Genomic DNA, 12667 nt, shown 5'->3' on the forward strand with positions numbered 1-12667 from the left:
CGGCAATCTTGATTCCAGCTTGTGTTTCTTCCAGTCCAGCGTTTCTCATGATGTACTCTGCATATAATTTAAACAAACAGGGTGACAATATACAGCCTTGACGTACTCCTTTTCCTATTTGGAACCAGGCTGTTGGTCCATGTCCAGTTCTAACTGTTGCTTCCTGACCTGCATACAAATTTCTCAAGAGGCAGATCAGGTGATCTGGTATTCCCATCTCTTTCAGAATTTTCCACAGTTTATTGTGATCCACACAGTCAAAGGCTTTGGCATAGTCAATAAAGCAGAAATAGATGCTTTTCTGGAACTCTCTTGCTTTTTCCATGATCCAGCGGTTCTTGGCAATTTGATCTCTGGTTCCTCTGCCTTTTCTAAAACCAGCTTGAACATCAGGAATTTCACGGTTCACATATTGCTGAAGCCTGGCGTGGAGAATTTTGAGCATTACTTTACTAGCATGTGAGATGAGTGCAATTGTGTGGTAGTTTGAGCATTCTTTGGCATTGCCTTTCTTTGGGATTGGAATGAAAACTGACCTTTTCCAGTCCTGTGGCAGATTCTGTAATTTTCTCCAGTCCTCTTTTGAAAACATATGCCATAATAAAATAGTTCGTACCTAATCATTTCCCACCCCTCATTTTTAAACAAATAAACTGTAACACTCCCCTAATTTATTCTCCTAAAATAAAATTTATGGATACTATCCTATGGACAGAGGAGCCTAGCAGGCTACAGTCCATGGGGTAGCAAGAGACAGACACAACTGCACCACTACTACTACATAGCCTGCCTTAGTGCCATAATTTTAGGATCAGTATTCTAAAGTAGGATATTAATATGTAACAGAGTATTTTATAATATGTTAGTGCTCAGGCATGACTTCACAGAAAGATATGATGAAGTCAGCAGATGGTTGCACAAATGCAGATTCACTATGAACACAACGCCTGTAAATTCAGACTGATGACAGGTCACAAAGTGTTGGGCACACGTGAAGTGACTTAGCACGCACACAGTTGTGCTACATTGATGATTCAGAGACCAGGAGTAGTGGTGACATAGATGACATGATTTTTCAAAATAGTGGATAATTCAGTATACCCTTGATTCACACAGTCATGGCGTTCTTGCAAAACCATGCGACAAATAATACTTGGTACAGCACCAACTCTGTTCATGGCGACTAAGTGTATTGTGCTGCAACCTTGCCAGTACTTAGTATGGATGACAATTTTTCCAATAGAGATGTCAAATTATCTTCGTGAACATTTTATTTACACTATGTGACTACTACTGTTTGAATATCTTTTCATATGTTTATAAATCATCTCTGCTTTTTTTGTCTGGGACGTAACCATTTATTTCTTTTAACTACTTTTCTTCTGGCCTACTTGTCCTTCATAATTGATTTGTAGGAGTTTTTAATACACTCTGTGTAGTGATTTCTTGTTGGTTTTATGTCATTTTGTGGTTTTAAGTCATCTCTGCTTTTTTTGTCTGGGACGTACCATTTCTTTCTTTTACCTACTTTTCTTTTGGCCTACTTGTCCTTCATAATTGATTTGTAGGAGTTTTTAATATACTCTGCATAGTGATTTCTTGTTGGTTTTATGTCATTTTGTGGTTTTAAGTCATTGTGAATCATTTGCCTTAACAGTGTGCTCATAGCTAGTATGAATCAATGTATTTACTTGGTAGAATTCTGTTTACTGTATTCTTCCCTGTATCTTCTAATTTAATTTCTAATAGGTCTAAATGGAGGCTATCAAGATGAGTTGGTAGACCACCGTTTGACAGAAAGGGAATGGGCTGATGAATGGAAACATCTTGATCATGTAAGAATTCTACAGTGTATAATTTTCCTAACTACTTACTACTTTTCATCCTAAATATTACTGAGAGTAAGAGTGTATATGCTTGAAGTGAACTTAACCAGAGCTCCAATGTCTTTGCAATAGTAGCTGATTTATCTCCTACTCCCCAAGCTAAAGTGTGAAGAATAAGTCCCAAATCTTTGTGGTGGGTTTTCATTTTAGGTCATAACCAAGTGAAACTCTGTAGTATAATGGTAAAAAATATAGGTTTATGAGTGTTAGGTCCCAGCTTTGCCACATCCTACCTTGGCAATGGTAGGAAGATAGAAAAATTAAGTCTAAAAATGGTGAAGGAACTTGCCCATTACCATTTTTAGGCTTAATTTTTATATATTAAAAAAACTAATGCTATGTTTGAATTTACAGGGGAGTTAGAATGATATACAAGGTGCTTGTCACAGGGCCTGGTATAGTAAATGGAGCTTTTCTAAATACAAATGAGAATTAGTACACTGGCACAGAATGTAAACCTAAATTCTCTGCTCCACTGGAAAAGAGAGTTTCCCCTCTCACTTAAAAGTGAAGAGAGGATGTAATAGTTCCTTAAAATATACATACAGTAGCTTCTTTCTGAGTGATGTTGTCTCTGAACCTAATTTCTCTGATTGCTTTCTTACATAAAGCTGCTCTGGGCAAAGATTATACTGTGCTTTCACCATACTCTGAAGAATCATATTATAATGAGACTGGCTGCTTCAACCATGAAGAATAAAAAAAATACTAGTTTGAAATCTTAAAAAAAAGAAAAGTATGTGTATATATTTAGAGAGAAACAGTAAGATAGGCTTTCCAATGTAAACTCTGTTGCTAAATCCGTAAGATTCTCAAGCCTTTACTCTGTGTATTTTGTTTACCTCTCCTCGATATTCAATGTTGATTGTCTGGATGTCCTTCTTCTGTGGCTCCACCTGACCTCCTGCCTGGCTCAGGCCCTCAACTGCATTATGGAAATGGTAGAGAAAACAAGGCGCTCCATGGCAGTCCTGCGGCGCTGTCAAGAATCTGACCGTGAAGAACTCAACTACTGGAAAAGACGATTCAACGAAAACACAGAGATGAGGAAAACAGGGAGTGAGTTGGTCTCCAGGCAGCACAGTCCTGGGAGCGCAGATTCTCTCAGCAATGGTAAGGGGAGAGTCTTTTTAGTTGGCAAGGGAGGCTTTTTATATTTATCTTTTGTTCTTGTTGCTATTTTTTATATTTGAGGCTTTTTATATTTTTCTTTAAAAGGAAGATGGTACTTGATTGTGGAATTATAAAGACCTTGGGAATCATGAACAGTAAATCACAAAATATGTCACGAACTTGGTCAGTATCTGATATGTTCAAGAAATGTTGTCTTCCCCACATAGAATGATTTTATTCTGTTTTATTCTGTTTTCAACTCTATACTGTATATAAGTATGGGGTGATGTTCAGAGAGTGTTTGAACGTTAAATTAAGCCTGCTGCTAAGTCGCTTCAGTCGTGTCTGACTGTGCGACACCATAGACGGCAGCCCACCAGGCTCCCGTCCCTGGGATTCTCCAGGCAAGAACACTGGAGTGGGTTGCCATTTCCTTCTCCAAAGCATGAAAGTGAAAAGTGAAAGTGAAGTCGCTCAGTCGTGTCCGACCCTTCGCCACCCCATGGACTGCAGCCTACCAGGGTCCTCCACCCATGGGATTTTCCAGGCAAGAATACTTACTAGCTGAATGTATTTGGGACATCTCATGTATATCACATTCATTCATTCCTTATAGTAGCCCTCAAAATATTCACCTCAGCTTCCGTCTGCTTTTCCCCATTCCCTGTCTCGAAAAATAACCATTTATCAACCTCTGCCTGGACAAAAAACCAAGTAGTTTTACTGTACCAAGCTGGGTCGTCCCTTCCTGCCTTTTCCCATACTCCTGAAGCAGTAGAGATGAAAATTGTTGAGCTCTCAATCCAGGATATATCCAGGATACCACCTGAAACTATTCCTCCAAAAATGTTCCCTTGCATTCACCTAGTGGCTGAAAAAGTGTCCTGTCCAAAGGCATGGCTAAATGAGGGGCCACCTGTGATCAGACTGTTTCACCTAGAATTCTAACAAAACAATTGTTAGATTAATAACCCACGATTTAGAGGTGAGGGGGGAATCACCTCCCATATGCCTTCATTGTGGTATCTGCCACATCTGGGTAGGATGTGCCTTTAGGCATATGTGTCCTAACACAGGAAATAAACCATAAAGTGGAAAGACATGGAGGAAGGGAATCCCTGGGCTACTTGGGAGGATCCCAAACAACAGTGGGACTTTCCAGGCTGAAATAGCCTGGAAAGTAGCCAGTTCAGACTAGAATAGCCCAGAAGCTGGCTGGAGATTTCTTCAAGAAAAGGGAATTTATAATGTATTGACACCACAGGAATAGAGTTTGAGATTGAATTTGAAATAATTACAAATTCAATTATAATTATTGATGTAACAGAATTTGAGTATATTTATTTGGGGGAGGGGAAGAAGGAAATTTTTATTATGTCTGGTGGGCTGAAAAAAGAATGAAATTCCTTCCCACTGAAAAGTTTAATCAATTAATAATGCTTGCAACTGAAAGATCAAGGTGTACCAATATTGAAAGAATCAGCTGAAAAGGACTTTACCATTGTTACAGCAGAAAGTATATATATGTGTACATACATGACCTACAGAGAGGTGATGCTCCTAGTGTGGTTTGGGAGACCTTAACTGTGAACAGTGGGTTCTAGGCCAGGCACTTCTCTTCAGTCATTAATCCTGGATGCCCCTCAGAACCCATCTAAGGACCTTTGGAAAACTCCCGATGCCATGGCCCCAGCTCCAGAGGTTCTGATTTAATTTGGCTGAGATGGGACCTGGTCTCCCACAGTGGAGAACCATTTCTTTTTGTTTGGAGCAACCTCATGAAGTTGTTTTGTTTTTTGTTTTTTAACAGTCAAACTGTATGGCTCATTGTAGAAAATACAGAAACATATAAAGAATTTACTAGTTCATCATCCCACACTGAAGAACTTTGGAATGTATCTGAGAATTCTGTATTACAACTTTCTGTTGATTTCTTTGAAAACATAACTGTGTATTAAACATGTTTCTCATATTGAAGATTTTATAAACAACATTTTAATGACTACTACAATATTCCACCATGTAAATATACTATTATTTTTTTAAGCCATTCTTATTGTTGAACTAAAGGTTTTTTGCTTATTTTTTGTTTTATGGTAAGTGATATAATATATAAAATCTTTATAGGTGGGAATTTTTCCTTCAGGATACCCTTAGCTGTAAATTAATGAGTTATGGATACAGGCGTTTTGTTCACTTGATCTTGTTTTGTTTAATGGATGAGATAGTTAATATGGGGTCAAATCTAACATTTTATTTGTAGTTTTTCCTTGAACTTGATCCCTTCCCAGGGCACAATAAATTTCATCTATATTCAACTTTTATGTGTTTGCATATTAGCTATCCAACTTTAAATTCTCCAAATAGTTTAAATTTTCCTACCATCAATTGATACCCATCCTTTACCTGTTAAAATGAAATAACTATCATATGATAATTTTGTTAATACTTAAATATTATACTCTTAAGTATTATAGTTTTTCTGACTATGTTAGTTATCACTTTTGGTAATAATAGTTGTATGGACTCTTACTGTGTTCCTGCCAGTGCTAATAAGCCTTTTATATGTGTTTTCAAGCCTGCCCATGGAGATAATAGGAACTGCCATTAGATTCATCTACAGATGGCAAAACTGAGGCTTAAATAAGTTAGAAACTTGGCATAAATAGTCCTACAGCTTATTAAGTTTATTCCAGACCAGCATACAGGCTTAGCAATTAGGATAGCTTCCCAGTGTAATATCAAACTTAATTATTATAGCTTCAGAATGTGTTTTAATATCTGGTAATATTAGATCCCCTTCATTTTCTTGGGTATATCCTTTCTTTTTTTTTTTTAATGGAATTTAAAAGAATGAACTGCGTTGCAAAAATGTCAAGCAGTACAGAAACATATAGAATGTGGAAATCTTCCCTATCCCACTTTTTACCTCCTCCACTTATTAGCAAATTAGTGTTCCTAAGAAATTTTGTATGCCTATGCTTAAAGATAATTTGTTTCTCAATTTTTTGTTTTGAAGTTTTTTAAACACGTAGAAGTACTAAGAGAGCAGCAGCACAGTGACCAGGCAGGTGCCCTGTGCCTCAGTTCACCATTAGTTCACGTTGGCCATGTTGGCTTTCTCAAGTGCTTCATTCTGTTTCTCCTAAGAACTAGAGCATCCTCTTACAGAACCACAGTTCTTTCTGTCCCGCACTTCTGATCCAAATACTTGCATTCTCTGTCTGACCTTTGATTAATAGCTTCTGAAACTCTAGTTTTCTTAGTAAATGAGCTGAAAATTTTGACTTCTGGAAATACCATGAAGATACCACATATTTATCCACTCATATGTTGATGGACACTTAGGTTGCTTCCATATCTTGGCTATTGTAAATAATGCTGCTATGAACGTTGGGGTGCTTGTATCTTTTTGAGTTACTGTATTCATTTTCTTCAGATATGTACCCAGGCATGGAGTAGCTGGATCATATGGCAGTTTTTAGGTTTTTGAGGAACTGCCATACTGTTTCCTATAATGTCTGTACCAGTTTACATTCCCCCCAACAGTGTACAAGGATTCCCTTTTTCCTCACACCTTCACCAACATTTGTTATTTGTAGTCTTTTTGATGATAGCCATTCTGATAGGTGTGAGGTGACATCTCATGGTTTTAATTTGCTTTTCTCCAATGATTAGCAAGTGAGCATTTAAAATTTAAGTGTACTATTATAACCTGATTTTATTTCTTGTCAGAATATTTTTTCCAGTAAATGAGTGTATATGTTTGAATCTAAGTGGTAAATGAGAGTTTTCCACAAAAGTAAAACATGCCAATTATAGACAGTTCTGCTCTATGCTGTTTCTCTCTCTCTCTCTGTAGATTCTCAGCGGGAATTCAACAGTAGGCCGGGAACAGGATATGTACCTGTGGAGTTTTGGAAAAAGACTGGTATGTCTGTCTGCTTAGGGGTCACATGTACTCACTGATTTGAGTGTAGAGTACATATTTGTGAAAAGGTGATTTTCTCATAACTCCCTCTGCAAAAAGCTCTAGGCCCCTGCTTCTCCCCCTTTAGGTGTCCCCACTTCTGGACTGCCTGTTGTGTTCCTTGCTGGTTGAGAATTTGTAGTGACTCTGTACAGTCCACCCAAGTCCTTTTCATCGCTTCTACTGGGAGGCATTAAGTAACCGACTCTTCCCTATTTATATGCCCCATTTCTGGAAGTATAGCTTAATTCATTTCTGCCTGTCCTCATCACTGTCTTCTCACATTCCCACATTTGGTTCAGTCTGCTCTTCCTTTCACCTTCACTGTCTCTAGCTTCATCAAGACTGTTCTTGCTAGGTGTCATTTTCTACAAGAATAAGGGAGGGTAGGAACTGCTTGTTGTGGAAGGACGGGGATTATGCTAACCTCCTATTACCTTATCCAAATACTAGTCTTTTTTTCCTTCTTGCCTCCCTTTCTCAGTGAAATTAATAGTTTTGGGGTTTCTCCCTGAGAAAAAATTTATTTCTACAAAAAGATTAATACCCACTTAATTTTAAGACCATAATATAAACAAATGGACAGACACATCACGTTATGAGAAATACAGATAACTCTATTGCAAAATGTTTATTTTCACTGACAGTCAAGAAAGTACAAGATAATGCAACCCTGACCAATTAGCCCCCAAAGTCTTTAACACCTAATTATTGACAAAATTTTAGAGGACCCTGTTAATTTCACTAAATAATTCTTAATAGATTAATGATTAAAAATTAATGAATAATAATACTTAATGAATTATTAAGTATTACCACCTGTGAAGACATGGGTATTTTGAAATCATTTCTCACTTGCATGCTTTTGACTCTTTCCTTTTAGAAGGAAATGATCCAGGGACTTCCCTGGTGGTCCAGTGGTTAAGACTCAGAGCTTCCAGTGCAGGGAGAACAGCTTTGATCCCTGGTTGGGGAACTAAGATTGCACATGCCGCATGGCACAGCCAAAAGAATTAAAACGAATTTAAAAATGATCATAAAAAGGAGACTGACTGGTTTAGCGGTTGAGAAGCGGCCTACCAATCCAAGAGACATGTGTTTGATCCCTGGTCTAGGAAGGTTCCACATGCGGTGGGGGCAGCTAAGTCCGAAGATGGCAACTATGGAGCCCACGCACCCCTGAGCCCATGCTCCACAGCAAGAGAAGTCACTGCAGTCAAAAGCCTACCCACCACAACTGGAGAAAGCCCGTGCACAGCAGCGAAGACCGAGTGCAACCAGAGATAAATAAATAAGTTTTTAAATAACAGTAACGATATGGAATGACTCCCTACAATCCATGGTTGTAAGGAATGATCCAGATTTAGACACAAATTGTTAAAGAAGCAGTGATATAAAAAAGGGCTACACCAAAGCCTTTGACTGTGTGGATCACAACAAACTGTGGAAAATTCTTCAAGAGATGGGAATACCAGACCACCTGACCTGCCTCCTGTGAAATCCGTATGCAGGTCAAGAAGCAACAGTTAGATCTGGATATGGAACAACAGACTGGTTCCAAATAGGAAAAGAAGTACGTCAAGGCTGTTTATGGTCACCCTGCTTATTTAACTTATAGGCAGAGTACATCATGTGAAATGCTGGGCTGAATGAAGCACAAGCTGGAATCAAGATCGCTGGGAGAAGTATCAATAACCTCAGATATGCAGATGACACCACCCTTATGGCAGAAAGCGAAGGAGAACTTGATGAAAGTGAAGGAGAACTTGATGAAAGTGAAAGAAGAGAGTGAAAAGCTTGGCTTAAAACTCAACATTCAGAAAACAAAGATCAGGGCATCTCATCCCATCACTTCAATGCAAATAGATGGGGAAACAATGGAAACAGTGAGAGACTTTTTTGGGCTCCAAAATCACTGCACTGCAGATGGTGACTACAGCCATGAAATTAAAAAACGCTTGCTCCTTGGAAGAAAAGCTGTGACCAACCTAGACAGCATATTAAAAAGCAGAGACATTACTTTTCCGACAACGGTCCATCTAGTCAAAGCTACGGTTTTTCCAGTAGTCACATATGGATATGAGAGTTGGACTATAAAGAAAGCTGAGTGCCGAAGAATTGATGCTTCTGAACTGTGGTGTTGGAGAAGACTCTTGAGAGTCCCTTGGACTGCAAGGAGATCCAGCCAGTCCATTCTAAAGGAAATCAGTCCTGAATATTCATTGAAAGGACTGATGCTGAGGCTGAAACTCCAATGCTTTGGCCACCTGATGCGAAGAACTGACTCATTGAAAATCAAGACCCTGATGTTGGGAAAGATTGAAGGCAAGAGGAGAAGGAGACCACAGAGGATAAGATGGTTGGATGGCATCACTGACGCAATGAACATGAGTTTGAGTAGGCTCCAGGAGTTGGTAATGGACAGGGAAGCCTGGCATGCTACAGTCCATGGGGTCACAGAGTCGGACACAGCTGAGCGACTGAACTGAACTGGAGCAAGGGAAAGGCAACCTAGGAAATGCCCACCTGTCAATGAATGATTATTTGAATTTACAGTGTGGCACCACGGAATATTATCTTACCATTAAAACTAATTTGGAAAACTACATAGCACTTCAGAAAAATCTTTGCAGTTGGCAGTGGGGAGGTGTGTATTATATTACCAAGACATAAAGTAGAATTATGGGAAATGAAAATAGTTATCAGCATCACCCTTGACATTTGGGGTGAAAGCTTTTCTTGGCTGGAGCAATATGATGGAAAGTTCTAGGTTGGCAGCCTAGAACACTGTGTGAACCCCCTTTGAGCCTCGGCCATGTGCAAGAACCAAGCAGTAAGGGAGTTTCCTTAGGCTTCACGGTTGTCCAGTCTTGTGGACTCGGAAGGAACATCATTCACGCTGGGACCCAGGACTGAGGCTCAGGTGCATACCGTATGTCACCTGGAGTATACTTCCTGTGTAAACTAAGCAGGGTTTGATGGGAAGAACTGATCAGGATCCAGCTGGGGTAATGGCAGCTGGGGATTTTGTAGCCCAGAGCACCTAGCAACCTTCCCAGAACTATATCTTCAGGCAGCATTTCTCCACTGAGTTCAGTCTTCTGTACCTAACTGCCTCCTGGTGATTGGTACCTGGATGCACCTCAGCCTTCTTGCTTACCTCCACACCAGCATTTTGCTCATTATCTGTTTCAATGCACAGCACTTCCATCTTCACCTCCAGACCCTTAGGTGCACCAGCCTCATTCTATCTCACCCCCTCCTCTGTGTTACTTGCTCCCACCTACATTCAGAATCTCTACTTATCAGCCAGATTATTGACCAGCTTCTCAGTTGGTGTCTCTGCCCTCACTCTTTTCATTGTGTGTAGATCCCTTTAGGGTTTCACATTTTCTTTAGAAGAAGGGCCAAATTCCTTAGCTTGAAATGCAAGACTAGAAGATTCCTTTCCACCAACCATCTTAACCATGACACATTTTCCTGATCCTCCTCTGCCACCTACAGACCTGACCACCTTTCCCCTTGGAATTCTTGTCCCTGATAATGACAAGTATCATATCCCCTCAGCCACACTTACACTTGATCACGGTTGTGAAAATATGTTACATCTCAGTTGCCAAGGTCTCCTCAGCACCTTGCACAGTGCTGACAAGTGATTGGGTCTGCAGACCCAACAAATGATCGCATGAATAGACAAGTGAAGATAAAAATAAAAGTGAATGCCATTGTCATAAGTATTTTTAGAAGAAAAATCATGTTTCACCTCTGTCCCTTCTTTGAAATGATGTGGAGTAGGAGGGGAGAGATTTCTCGGCCAGTTGATTTTACTGTCACTTTCTTCCAGAAGAAGCTGTGAATAAGGTGAAAATTCAGGCCATGTCAGAAGTACAGAAAGCTGTTGCTGAGGCAGAGCAAAAAGCCTTTGAAGTGATTGCAACCGAGAGAGCTCGAATGGAGCAGACAATAGCGGACGTCAAGCGGCAGGCTGCAGAGGATGCCTTTCTCGTCATAAACGAGCAGGAAGAGTCAACAGAGGTCAGAGCGCTGGGGGCTGGGGCTGAGGGGACCAAGCCCACTGCTTTCCTCTCAGGTGCTGGGCAGTAAGAGCCAACAGTCCTCTCTTGAACTAGAGAATTATAATTTTTATTCAGTTTCAGAGAGGTTTGTTTCTCAATTATTATATTCTTACATATTGGCTCATTATATGGGTTTAAGTTACGAGAAGTCTCTCTCGAGAAGTCTCTCTCAAGTTTGGGGAACTACGTGACAACAGTGACCACCACTGCCTGAGTGGTGCCACACACAGAGCTCAGCGTGTGTGTGGTCTCTGTGATCCTCACAGGGGGATGTGGGTGTTGTTGGAATCTGGCTTTACCAGTGAGGAAACTGTGATTTTGGGAATTTAACTGACCTAATCCCACATCACTGAAGCCAGAGAAAGGCAGTGCAGGGTCCTGCAGTATCCAGTCTGTTTACAAAGAGGCTAGTTATTTCATGGATTGAGGGGATAGATCCGGAAGGCCTGCCTGACTGCCCTGGGACATGGTGGTGCTTTGTACTACTATGAGGAAAAAAATAATTAAAAGGCACATGACAGAAACATCCTAACAGCCCTTTCAAATGTAATGAAATTTTTCTGTAACTTTGATTTCAGTTACTTTTCAGGTTTAAGGCAAACTTTTAAGTCCTGAAACAAGCCTGTTTCTATAAGTAGGTAAACCCCATGTACTCTCTGGGATATTCCTAAGGTTATAAAGAACTGAGCTTTTTTGTTGGTGGTGGTTTGTTTTTTAAACGACAGAAATTTTATTGTCTCATCCTCCTTAAATCTTTTTCAAAGAACAGTGTTAAGCATGATGATGTGAAGATGAACATGCCTATCATGTGGCCGTTGAGAAAGGATGTGGGCAAGTCCTGTTGCAGCCTTTCCAGCTGAATTGGAAGAAAGTAGTTCCTCTGACTCTCCCCTTTCCCTTCTCCTCTCCTATTTGTTTCTGTTGTGTATTGGATTCATTATAGCCACCCATATCAATATCTATATTCAGGGCACAAAGTGACTTGCAGGTGAGGCACACATTGGCATCCATCCCTGCAAACTTTCCTTCCAAAACAAGGCAGGATAGCAGGGCGTATGCTCTGAGTGAGTTTATGTTGGACCAAGAGGGCTGGTTTCCTCCAGTTCACTCAGAAAGTTCTGCTTGATATCTAGAGGTAACCCCTGGAGTTTTTCGGTCATCCTGTGAAAGGTAGTTCGGTAGAGCAGAAGGAGCCCAGGAGCCCTGAGCACTCGTCCCAGTTCCCCTCACACTAGCAGCGTTCCCTTCAGGGGTCAGCTCCCTCTCTGTATAGTGGGTGGGTAGCAGCCCCTGTCCTGCTGGGCTCATACTTTTTAAGGAAGATACAATTAGATCACAGTTGTGGAAGTGTTTTTAAACTGCAGTGCACTGTTCAGACAGAAAGGATTTTCTTAACGTTGTTAACACCATCGGTGTGGCAGCTCCTACTCTTGCAGAGCAGCTGCCTCCTCTGAGGCCAGACCCAAGCATCTCCCTTGGAATGACATCTCAGGTAGAGGTCCCCTTCTGTCCCCAGCCTAGATTTCCTGGCAAACGTGATGGGCTAGCAGTTGAGTGTAAGATAAGAATCATTTCTCCTTGGAGCCAGGTTTGAAATAAGGTCAGGAAACTTTGGGATGGGC

At 40.4% G+C, this 12667-nt stretch overlaps 1 protein-coding gene across 5 annotated transcripts in view; it reads left to right on the plus strand.

Moving 5' to 3' along the window:
- CBFA2T2 (CBFA2/RUNX1 partner transcriptional co-repressor 2) overlaps positions 1-12667 on the plus strand; it is a 142443-nt gene that overhangs the window by 123163 nt on the left and 6613 nt on the right. For 4 of the 5 annotated variants that reach the window (XM_070381591.1, XM_070381593.1, XM_070381592.1 and 1 more), the window contains exons 7-10: positions 1750-1835; positions 2804-2999; positions 6862-6930; positions 10814-11004. In XM_070381591.1, coding sequence (XP_070237692.1) covers positions 1750-1835; positions 2804-2999; positions 6862-6930; positions 10814-11004 — 542 coding nt within the window. The remainder of the gene's footprint in view (positions 1-1749; positions 1836-2803; positions 3000-6861; positions 6931-10813; positions 11005-12667) is intronic. The other variant, XM_070381590.1, reaches the window with a different exon arrangement.

The sequence above is a fragment of the Bos mutus genome, chromosome 13 (genome assembly GCF_027580195.1).
Source record: "Bos mutus isolate GX-2022 chromosome 13, NWIPB_WYAK_1.1, whole genome shotgun sequence".
NCBI lineage: Eukaryota > Metazoa > Chordata > Mammalia > Artiodactyla > Bovidae > Bos > Bos mutus.